Genomic DNA, 12,611 nt, shown 5'->3' with positions numbered 1-12,611 from the left:
CTACTTTGAGCCTTCTGATGAGGTGAACTGGCCGTTCATTGTATCATGTTATATGCAAGTATTTTCTTAGTGCTAATTTAACGTTCTCATGGAGGATTACAGCAACAGGGAATAATTCAAGTTGGTAACATTAAAATAAATAATCATCATTTTTTAAAAAGTATAATGTCCTTATGTTTGGTCTGTTTTTCTCCCTCCTTGTACATTTTGTTTGTTTGTAGTTTTGAAGGAAAGTTTAATTTAATAGAGAAAATCTGATATGGCATTGTTACTGCAATCAAATAAGGAACAAATGCATGCATGCAATACGTGTATTTATTTTGTTGTTCTTTTAATACTACAGTACTGCAACTAGTGGCATCATTGTGCATACAACATAAACTAGTGCTCCTGAAACAAAAGTATATTTTACATATAGCAATGACAGAAAATATAATAAAATAGGCTGTAAAATGATTCTCCTAAGGCAGTCACCCATTTGTACAGTGGATTATTGTATAACAATTTAGGCACTTAAGGACGTATTGTAATTAATAGGAATGTGTATATTTCATTTTTTCAATTTACTGAGGTGGAATGTGTAATGATAAAGTTTTTATATAGGATATAGCAGATTCTGCAAAAACCTAAATATTATTTTTGAAAGTCATGAAGAGGCCTGAAAACATCAGAGAGAACGAGGAAAATCATTATAAGCAGATACCCACTGTGATTTCTGTGCTAGGTGGCACTATTGCTTCAAACACTATGCTCCTCGTTCTATGTACTCCTCTAACCTGCCCATTAATCCCGTCTCATCCTGATTTATTGATACCTGGTGTGACCGTGGGATTATAAGTGGGGCCTTTAAGCTCCACTCAGAAAATAAAACTTATTAGAAGAATTTGTAATTCTATGTCCAATTCCGCCAGTAAATATTCATAGTATTTCCCCAGCAGAGTGCTTGAGGCGAAACAAAAGGGCTAAGCAGTGTTCCCACAGAACTTTTAGAATGGTCCCATAAGAATTACAGGTGCATTCATAATCGGTTCTTACGAAGTAACTGCAAAACTTGCACGGTGTTAGCGTAGCCTAATTATTGTAACTGGGCTCTATTAGCGTAAAAGAAGCTCACATTTCTAATGCTCTATCTGTGTTGATATGATGCCAATCCCTGTTATACAACAACAAAACATACATTTCTGCATTATTTCGAGACCAACAGTCATGGATAATTTCTCTCCACTACGTAGATACCACATGCATTTCTGTGATAAAAGACTATGGGCCAGATATGCTATAGACTGGTACCAATTTGTGAGCAGTATTTTTGCGATCAGTGTGGTATTTTGCGGACAACCCTATGTACTAAACATGTCCCTCCCAAATAGTGATTCAGTATGTAGTTGCATACGCAAACTGCGATTCGGTAACGTGCTACTGAATCACAATTCGATTTGGGACATACCAAAAGTCCATTTTACTGTTAAAAAAAGGGTCTAATGTTGTAAGTTGGATCCTTTGCAACTGTAAATACCTTAGTGCATTTGGCTCTAGATTCTAAGGAAGGATCTCAGTGGTGATCTGGAACATGGTATTAAACTGCTTTGTCTGCCAAAGGTGGCTTACGACTAATATCAATCAAGAAATTGGCTGGATTGGATACTCGAGCTCCATACGTCTGCTGTAGTACTTTACTATCATAGTTAATGTTCCACTCAAAGATAAAGCATAGAAAAATCTTTCAATATTGGTATTTGTAGTCCATATAGATGGTATCCAAGGTAAGGGAAGGCGTTTCTGCATAGTGAACAGCACTGGCAATCTCACTCTCCCGCAGATTTATTCAGTTAAGCCCACCAATGCCTCGCTGACTTCCCAGAGTTTTCTTGCGACTGCGTCATCTCGGGCATGGCTCTGCACCTCCGTCACTCGGCAGTTGGCAAAGTAGCGCCCACTGAATGTTTCGATTCCCTCTTGCACGGCGCAGTGGATGGATGTCTGGGCTCCGTTCTCACAGTCTCGGAAGAAGAGACGGCAAATGGCAGCAATAAAAACTTTCAACAACCAGGGATTCACGTAGCGTAATAGGTCGGTCTTGACTGCCCCTGCCAGAGAAAACACACGGTCAATAGGGAGGCACATTGAACAAGTTACTTACTTTCGGTAATGATGGGTCTGGCAGAGACATACTCTAGTTGTAGATTCCTTACCTTGGAATTTCCCCAGGCGTCAGTCTGGATCCGGAGATCTTTAATTAGCAGTACCCCTGCGTGCGGTAGGTGGCATTAGTTGACTCCGCGTCTTGTTGTCGGCTTCGTGAGCTCCAGAATGATGTTGCTGGACCTACATAGATGTTCCCCGGGCGCGCTGACGTCAGTTCTTAACATGACTTTCCACGGCAGAAGCGCAGAGCCATGAAAGACACTGAACACTGATGCGTCAAAACTATGGCCCTTCAGCGGATCCCTATCCCTAGAAATCAGTTCGCAGAGCGGGAGGATGGAGGGGCGGTAAGGAATCTACAACTATATCTCTACCATATACAACATTGCCTAGGGTAAGTATCTTGTTCATCTGATAGAGACTTCTAGTTATCGATTTCTTACCTTAGACTACATACCCCAGCAAAGCCAACCCAGGAGGAGGGTCTGAGAACCAAGATCACACGTGGGAGTCTTGGAGGACTAAACAGGCAAAGTACCCGTCCCTCCAGAATTGGCTGTCCAGGCAGTAGTATCTGGTAAACATGTGCAGGGATGCCCACGTTGCCCCCGACAGATATCCGGGACTGGGACTCCGCGTGCTAATGCAATGCTTGCCGCTGTTGCTCTTGGGACCCTCACGGTTGAGTAGCGCGCTTTATAAACCCATTGATTGATTGAGTAGAGTGAGCACGTAACCCCACAATTTTGTCAATGCGTAGCACAATTTAATGCAGAGTACAAACCGTCAAAAGATGGTCTTTTCTGTACTGCCCGACCTTTCTTGGACCCACATAGCCAATACAGAGTTGATCATCCCCCCGGAAGTCTTTGGTATGATCAAGATAAAAAGACATCGCACGTTTTGGGTCCAGGCAGTGGTCTCTCCTATTCCTTGGAGGGATGTAGGAGTGGGTAAAAGGTGGGCAGAGTAATTGATTGTCCCACATGAAATGGAGTGACCACTTTAGGGAGTAACAAAGCCTTTGTTTGAAGCACCACTTTATCTGGATGGACAGGCATATAGGGAGGCGTGTAAGACAGAGATTGGAGCTCGAAAACTCGGCAAGAAGAGGTGATGGCAATGAGGAAAGCAGTCTTAAGGGTTAGAAGCCTGAGAGGGCAATTATGAAGAGGCTCAAAGCGAGGACACTTAAGAAAAGTCAAAAACAAATTTAAATCCCATTGGGGCATTTCGAAAGGAGACAGAGGAAACAAGTGAGTACGGCCTTTAAGAAACCTATTAACAATGGGAGATTTGAACAAAGAGGGCTGATATGGAAGTCTCAGAAAGGTAGATATAGCTGAAAAATAATTCTTAAGGGTGCTCATAGCAGAGCCCTGCTGGGCCAAAGAAAGTATGTACAACAGAACTTCTCAAAGAGGGGCTGAAAGGGGATCAACAACCTTTGCTGTGCACCATGCCACAAATTTGTTCCATCTACAGGCATATACCGTATTAGTGGAGGGACACCTGGCTGCCAAGATGAGATCACAGACTTCGGGTGGAAGGTTGAAAGCAGTCAACTGCTGCCACTCAGTCTCAACGCAAGGAGGTGGAGACTGGGCAGGTTCGAGTGAAGAACCATCCCCTGCTACTGCAACAGAAGATCCTCCCAAAGGGAAAGTCTGATCGGAGGATCGATGGCCATACTCAAAAGGTCAGAATACCAGACTCTTCGTGCCCAATCTGGAGGCACAAGAATGACTTGAGCCCGGTCGTGCTTTATCTTCCTGAGCACTCTACAGAAGAGGTATAGATATAAATGCGTAGAGGAGGCCGAAGCGCCAAAGCACCGCTCGCGACGAAAATCATCGCCGAGCGAGCGCCGCCTTGGAAACTCCAGAGCGCAATACTGCTGACACTGCGTGTTCTCTTCAGAGGCGAACAGATCTAACCAAGGTTCTACCCACCGCTGAAAGAGACCTTGTGCCTCCTTTGAATGGAGAACCTATTTGTGATCGACCAGGCACCGACAGCTGAGTTTGTTCACTCTGGCATTCAGAGAACCCACCAGGTGGAGAACCACCAGGGATATGCCCTGATGTTCCAGCCATGTCTAGAGGCAGAGAGCCTCCTGATAAAGGGTCCACAACCCCACCGTGCCATATTTGTTGCAGTACACATGGCGGTGGTGTTGTCCGTGAACACCTGCACCACTTTCCCTTTGAAAGAGAGAAGGAATGCCTTCAGTGCCAGTCTGATCACCCGGAGCTCCCAAAGGTTGATATGGAGACCAAACTCCGCCGGAGACCAGACACCTATGATCTTCGCCTCTCTCAAGTGGCAGCCCCATTCCAGGAGTGACGCATCCGTCACCACCATCAGATCTGGTTGGGGAAGGGAGAGGGATCAGCCTCTGACCCAATCTTGGTTCGTTAATCACCACTGCAGTTGGTGGGCAGCTCCTTCCGAGATCTGGACGTAGTCTGAAAGATTCCCCTGATGCTGCACCCACTGGAATCTCAGGTCCCACTGCAGAGCCTGCATATACCATCTGGTATGATCCACCAGCAGAATGCAAGAGACCATTAGGCCCAGCAGAGCCTCAGAATAATTCTCACCAAAATCCAGGATAGAGGTTGAAAAATCGGTATCATAGCCCGATAATCCCGGACTCGCTGGTCGGGAAGATAGGCCCGAAACTGCATTGTGTCCGGAATCACTGCGTTGAAAGGGAGTGTCAGGTGTGACTTCGGCATGTTGATAGTGAACCCCAGCAAGTGCAGGAGGTCCGCCGTAGTTTTGAGGTGGGAGATGACAGCCTGGGGCAAGCCTGCCTTGAACAGCCAGTGGGCGAGATAGAGGAAGACTGGTAACCCTGAACTGTGCAGATGAATTGCGACCACCACCATCCCTTTTGTGAACACCCGATGGGCAGTGGTAAGGCCAAAGGGGAGCATGGTGAACTGAAAAAGCTTGTAGCCCACCATAAACCGCAAGTAACATCTGTGAGTAGGCAGGACAGGAATATGGAAATAAGAATCCTGCAAGTCCAACGCTAACATCCAGTTTCCTGGGCCGAGGGCAGAAAGGACCTGGACCAAAGAGAGCATTTTGAACTTCTCTTTCCGAAGACAGAAGTTGAGGGTCCGGAGGTCTAGGCAGGCCTTTCTCCTTTTTGGGAACCAAAAAGTAGCAGAATTAACAACCGTGTCCTACTTCTGGCACAGGGACCCCCCTCTATGGCACCCTTGGCCAAAAGAGCTGTATCTTCATTGCGGAGAAGCGCCAAATGATCCTCTGACATAAGGTCGTAGGAGGGTGGCATGGACGGAGGATAGCCTCGAAGGTAAGGGAGCAGCCCTATCGGACTATCTGCAGAACCCATCTGTCCGGCATGATGGACTGCCAGCGGAGGAGGTGATGGCGTATCCTGCCTTCGACTGGCCGAAGTTGGGCCTGAAATGTCGGACTAAGAGGGTTCAGAGGCAGTAGCAGAAAGGGAAAGGGTGGACTGGCCCTCCCGCTGGCGCTCTGACCCACAAACACCCTGGGTTCCACACCCGCGGCCAGGCAGAAGCTGGACAGCTTGCATGACTAACTAGCTGGGCTAGACAAAACATAGCTAGGCACTCCTTCTGTAGCCGCGAAAGGGACGAAAGGCAGACTGAGGGGGACGGATGGTAGACATGAGGCCCAATGATCTGGCCGCAGCTCGAGATTCCTTGAAGCGCTCAAGCGCAGAGTTTGCGTTGGAGCCAAAAAGGCAAGTGCCATCAAAGAGCATGTCCATCAGGGTAGATTGGACATCCCCTGAAAAGTCAGAAGTCCTCAAACAGGTCTAGTGTCGTAATGCTACAGGCGAGGAACCATTCTGCCCCGTGGGTCGGTGGTGTCCAGTCCACGACAAATGGTGAATTTTGCTGAGTATCTCCCGTCCGCAACTGCCTGGGAGAGAACAGCCCGGGCCTCCTCCGGGCACTGTGGCAGCATCCGTGCAACCGTATCCCGGATGGTGTGGTAGTATCGGCCGAAGAGCCAAGTGGTATACACCGACCTCAATGTCAAACTGGAGGAAGATAGCATCCTCTTTTCAAGATGGTCCAAATTCTTGGATTCCCTATCGGAGGCTGCAGAAGGGAATGAGCGTTTGGAAGATGAGGCTTGGACAACCAAGCTCTCAGGGGGAGGATGCAGCTTACGGAACGCAGGGTCGCTGGGAATCGGCAGTGTGCGATAGTCCTGTCCAAAGGAGCCTCTGTGCTGGGTTTGGACCAAGTGCCCATCAGTTAGGATTCATTAAATGACGGAAGAGGTTCGTAGGTAGAGGCCGCAGGCTGAAGCACCTCGGTCAGGAGGTTAGCTCTGACTTCCATCGAAGGGAGCTCAAGGATTAGGACCTCGGCTGCCCTTTCTCAGCACCACTGCGTAGGAAGCCCCCTCCTCCGTAGCCACGGTAGGGGGAGAAAGCAAGCCAGTGTCGGGGGACGTGTCCAACCCACTGGCCTCACCCAGGTCCATCTACCATTCCATGGGGTCTTCAAGCTGGTCTGTTAAAAGGTCCAGCTTCCTCTCCCAGTCCTCTTCACCACCTCTTGGCACAAACTAAATACCAGGGATGAACACAGGGACAAAAGTCCCTTACGGCGTTAGAATCGATGTCGGTCCGGCTCCGTATTCATGTCAGGGACGAGGATGGGATCGACGCCAACCGGGGGCACGGTTGGAGTCTGGAGTGTCGCCATTAGGATCAATGGTAACGTATCCATGTGGGCCCTCTGGAGCCGGGGCTCAAGGCGTCTATGTCGAAGGCCTAGGGCCCCCAACTGACGCCACAGGGCCCGAAGGCGCACCAGCGGAAGCAGGCTGCCCAAAGATGAGGTGCGGGGCCTCATAAAACATTTGGAATTGGGCAGGAGATGCTCCGGCTCTTGGAAAAGTGAGGGGGCGCAGAGGCATTTCAGAAACAGGCTCCAGGGATGAAGGCCTAGAGATTTGATGCTCTGTGTCCCGTGTCGCATCAGCCATTATACAGGGTGAAGCCGAAGAACAGCTATGCTTCTTTGACTTCTTCTAGTGCTTACCTGAGCGCCCTGAAGATTTCGAATAAGTATAAGGAGTGCGGACTCCGTGGCCATTCTCTGGACCTTCCTCTTGATCAAGAACGGGAGCAACGCAGAGCCGAGCACCAGGCCGCCAGACAGCTTTCGGGAAAGCGCCTGCAAAGTCTTCGGATTCAAGTCTTGGCACTCAGAGCATGACTACGAGTCATGGTCGGGCTTCAAGCACCAGAGTCATATGAGGTGCGGTTCCATCACAGACATCATCCGATTATAGGATCCGTAGGGCTTGAATCTGGCCCTATGTTGGGATATCTCCACAACACCAAGAGCCCAAGACTCAGAAAAAATCTTGACAAAAGTTGCAAAGAGGTGAGCCAAAAACAGCAAAGAGCTAGATCTGTGCTCAGGCTTGCACAGAAAAAGAAGGAACGGACGTCAGCACACCAGGTCAGCATCTATGTAGGTCCCGTAACATAATTTCAACATGCACGACAATGACGTACGCAGAGCCAACCGAGGAAGCCTACCGAAGCGCAGGGGTACTGCTATTATAACATTTCTGGATCCAGACTGATGTCTGGGGAAAATTCTAAGGTAAGTAATCTACACCTGGAAGTCTCTATCAGGTACAGATATAAAAGGACAAACGGGCAGAGTACATCATCATAAAGCAAAAAGACACAAAGAAAACTAAATGTGTATACAACACGTAAGCATACTCTGTAAGGCAGGTATTATTAATGAGTATATGCCATCTTAGACACGCAGCTGATTTTCCCACAAAACAAGGCTGAGCCAACCTAACATCTAGCACTTTCTTTGCTCATACACTAGGATTACTCTTCAGCCTCTGTGACAAGGTATGCTGTAGCAGTTTACCATCATAGTGAATGTTCTGCTCTCAGATGAAGTATGGAAAAATAACTAAATATGGATATTTGTATTCTATATACATGGAACCCAAGGTAAGAGAAGGTGTTTCTGCATACTGTACAGTCCAGGCAATATCACTCCTGTAAATTTATCCAGTCAAGCCCACCGTCTAATATGTACATTGTTCCATGGTTGATCCAATTTAGTCTCCAGTGCCCTCTTTGCTCATGCACCAGGATTATGCTGCTGTGTCTGCCCCAAGGTTTTTTAGGTCTCGCCTGTCGATGCGCATGCGCATCGAGCTTGCGAGCCTATTGCGGCCTAACCACGCTTTAACTAACAAGCAAGGAATCGTGGCGATTCCTTGCAGTGCCCGTGACTTTTAAGCTCAATGCGCATGTGCATTGAGCTTAAAAGCGCGTGCACAGCCGCCCGCATTCCTCCGACACCTTTGAAGTGAAGCTTAGCTTCACTTCAAAGGCCCGGCTTCTTCACACCCACATGCCGCTCTCGCTCTCCCCGCTCCGCCCCCTCCCCTGCCCGCCTTGTGCATTTCTCCTACACCCCCTCCCCACAGCAATGCCCTCCGTCTGTTGTACAATCCACATGCTGCTCTCCCCGCTCCGCCCCCTCCCCTGAGTCATCCTGCCTGCCCAGACTTCTCCTCCCCCCTAATTACATCCCGCTTTCACTTGTTAGTGCATGTCCAGTTAACGGAGCTTCAAAAATACAACGGCGTCACTGCCTTTATCCAATCAAGAAGGTACGAGTGCTGGCAGATTTTACAGGGGTGTCCTAAACGTTTGTATTTTTTATTGGTCTAATAAATGGGGCTAGATTTGTCGGGCATAACTCCCCGCCGTCCTGAAGACTAAAAATCTACACGACGCTAAAGTAAAATAACTTTTATCTTTTTTTCAAGTAGCAGAGTACCAATTGTTTGGTGCAGGATTTTTTTTTATCCCCACCACACTGAAAAAGCCAAAAGCATATATGTTTTAGCATGTGTTTTTGATGAGGCACGCACGACTCGTTGCAAGGATTTTTGAACAATGGACTGCAAGGGACAGCTTAATTTGACTGTGTTCCTGTGATTTGCGTGCTGCATTCATGTATGTTATATCCGACTCTGAGGCTGATCCTATCTTCCTTTCCTCTTGCCAGCGACTAGCCACATTTTGGTAATTTAAGCCGCCCCCTCCCCTGAGTCAGTGCATGTCCAGTTAACGGAGCTTCAAAAATACAACGGCGTCACTGCCTTTATCCAATCAAGAAGGTACGAGTGCTGGCAGATTTTACAGGGGTGTCCTAAACGTTTGTATTTTTTATTGGTCTAATAAATGGGGCTAGATTTGTCGGGCATAACTCCCCGCCGTCCTGAAGACTAAAAATCTACACGACGCTAAAGTAAAATAACTTTTATCTTTTTTTCAAGTAGCAGAGTACCAATTGTTTGGTGCAGGATTTTTTTTTATCCCCACCACACTGAAAAAGCCAAAAGCATATATGTTTTAGCATGTGTTTTTGATGAGGCACGCACGACTCGTTGCAAGGATTTTTGAACAATGGACTGCAAGGGACAGCTTAATTTGACTGTTCCTGTGATTTGCGTGCTGCATTCATGTATGTTATATCCGACTCTGAGGCTGATCCTATCTTCCTTTCCTCTTGCCAGCGACTAGCCACATTTTGGTAATTTAAGGCCACCTGAAACCATCCTCTTAGTGCTCCACCTTACATGTTGAGGCCCTGGAGCTGTAACCTCTTGACCTCGGGAGGTTATGGGTCTAGTGGTTTTTATTCCCTCTGATTCGGCAGTATCTGCCGACTTCCTTTGCAACATTAGGGCCTTGTTATATGAGGAAATTGGAAATACCAACAGGTCCTGTAAGAGGTCAAAGATCCCTTTGTGACACCAGGTTTATCCACCGTTCTGAAGCAATTGCGAGAGGGGGCATTTATCCAGAGCCCCGCCCTGCAAATCTCCCGCCACCACTAATTGAAAACTGCTCAGCTGCCCTTTGCTGCTCTGTGGGATTCAGCTCCCAGTTCACTTGGAAAACATGTATTCCTGTTAAGGTACCATTAAGCCTTCGACCTATCATTGTTCATTTTTTCGTAGTTGTTTTTTACCCGTTTTTTGTTACTCTTCAGTGGCCGCATGTATGGCCATACTTACATTCTAGCTCCGCATGACAGTTTCTGTGTCTTTTTAAGCGCAGTAGGGACTAAGTACAACACAAATAGAATCGGTCGTCTAATGCAGAGGTTATCTCTGCAATATGTGATTTCACATTTTAAATCTGGCTTACCAGATGTCAGTTTCTACAACTAATGTATTCTGGGAGTTGCAGTCTTTTTTCACAATCCTTCAAGGAAAATATCAGAAGTTAGCGGTTTGTAAATGAGGAGCTCATTTCTGGGAGTGTGACTTGTACTCACTGCCTAATCGTGATTGAATTGTGTGCAAGGGCTTTTTTTCCATTTTAAATGACTCAGATCTGCTTAGGGCATAGATCTCAAGTTGCCATGTGTCAGTTACAAGCATATATGTATCCATGATTGTTTGTCTTTGGATTCCTATACTTATAGCATCTGATGGATATTTCTGACAACGCAACGCCACTCAACCACGCAACGCCACTCAACCACGCAACGCCACTCAACCACGCAACGCCACTCAACAACGCAACGCCACTCAACAACGCAACGCCACTCAACCACGCAACGCCACTCAACCACGCAACGCCACTCAACCACGCAACGCCACTCAACCACGCAACGCCACACACACGCAACGCCACTCAACCACGCAACGCCACTCACCCACGCAACGCCACTCACCCACGCAACGCCACTCACCCACGCAACGCCACTCAGCCACGCAACGCCACTCAGCCACGCAACGCCACTCAGCCACGCAACGCCACTCAGCCACGCAACGCCACTCACACACGCAACGCCACTCACACACGCAACGCCACTCACACACGCAACGCCACTCACACACGCAACGCCACTCACACACGCAACGCCACTCATCCACGCAACGCCACTCATCCACGCAACGCCACTCATCCACGCAACGCCACTCATCCACGCAACGCCACTCATCCATTTGCAAAACGAAAAATCTAAAACTCTTCTATTGCGAGACCTATTGCATTTTCAATGCTTGTTTCCACTATTGCTTTTGCCCCAGCTACCCATGCTGATCTGTCTTTTCTGTTAGGAATAACTATTACTCCTGAGCCTTCTCGTTCAAGGATTACTTAATGGACACTTGCTATAAAGCCACATTTCCAGTGGAATATGCTTGCTTACTCACCGGTCATATCCTGTCCCCCTCTTAGATTAGATTTTAACCCACAGAGGTATTTAAACGTTTCTACCACATCTCTTTTCTTTTGTCTCTATCTCAGACTAAGAATGAAGTCTAGCTTCAGCATATTTAGATGATCTCTTCTCCAGGTGCTTCCACTGTTTTCATCTTTTGAGCTTTCGCCTCCGGTTGCGGACAATGCTTTATATAATGCCATAATTGGGCAACAATTGCCAGAGGTGACTTTTAGAAATACATGTATTGTTCCAGCCAGACGTGGTATCCAGAAATGGCCATAATGCTACAGCATAGCTGGCCTCCACAACTGGACATAATGTTACACGCCTGCAAGAACAAAGTGCTTAAAATATTCCAGGTGTTCCCCCACTCCCACCCTAATAATCTCCAGAACTGGGTCCTCAGAAATGGACATAATACACCAGAAGCAGACTCTGTAGTGAACTCAATAGATCAGATGTGGTACCAATAACTCTGGAAAGACCTTACTAAAGAAGGCTATATTTTATGGCATTAAGTACTAACAATATCGGTCCGGTGTTTCCAATACATTAAAGTTTTCTTGGGTTAAAGGGTGGGTAGGGAGCAGACTTTGAATCCCTGCCATGACATTAGTAAGCACGAAGGCCCTGGTTTGATAGACAAATGTCAGGTGAAGCAATAGATGGAAAATTCCCCGAATGCCAACTCTTCTCACAGTCATGTGAATGTCTGAAGGAATGCAGCGCTCATGTTACGAAAAGAAATAATAACATGAGTACCGGGAACAGAGACCGTGCAAACCCAAAACAACCTGCCTAACAGGATTCTGCAATTTCAAATACTCTTCTTATACAGGATCAAAAGTGCACAAGCACAGAAACATACACTTTCTACGCACGCATACAGAAAATATAAAACAAGAACAAAATAAACACATTACACAAATTGCACACACCAACTACCTTACACATAGGGACACAAAAAGACACAAAATACACATACAATGCTTTATGTAATGCCACAAATGGGCAACAATTGTCAGAGGTGGTCTTCAGAAATATATGCATTATTCCAGCCAGACATTGTACCCAGAAATAGTCATAATGCTGCAGTGTATCCGACCTTCACAACTGGACATAATGTTCCACACTGCCTGTAGGAAAGTAGGATCTGTTTTCATGGTTACTTCCACTTTTTGCTGGTGTCACTCTGTTTTATGACTAGTC

The 12,611-nt window shown here is 47.0% G+C and overlaps 1 protein-coding gene across 1 annotated transcript in view; it reads right to left on the bottom strand.

Moving 5' to 3' along the window:
* Window positions 1-297: 297 nt before the first annotated feature.
* The window catches only part of DHRS13 (dehydrogenase/reductase 13), a 237,219-nt gene continuing 224,905 nt past the window's right edge, over window positions 298-12,611 (bottom strand). Inside the window, exon 5 of the mRNA XM_078680084.1 lies at window positions 298-2,087. Within this exon, the coding sequence (XP_078536210.1) occupies window positions 1,822-2,087 (266 nt within the window). The 3' untranslated portion in view covers window positions 298-1,821. The remainder of the gene's footprint in view (window positions 2,088-12,611) is intronic.

This window comes from Lissotriton helveticus, chromosome 3_1 (genome assembly GCF_964261635.1).
Source record: "Lissotriton helveticus chromosome 3_1, aLisHel1.1, whole genome shotgun sequence".
NCBI lineage: Eukaryota > Metazoa > Chordata > Amphibia > Caudata > Salamandridae > Lissotriton > Lissotriton helveticus.
Note: the sequence above shows the minus strand (reverse complement) of the source record. Positions and strands in the feature narration are given on the sequence as shown.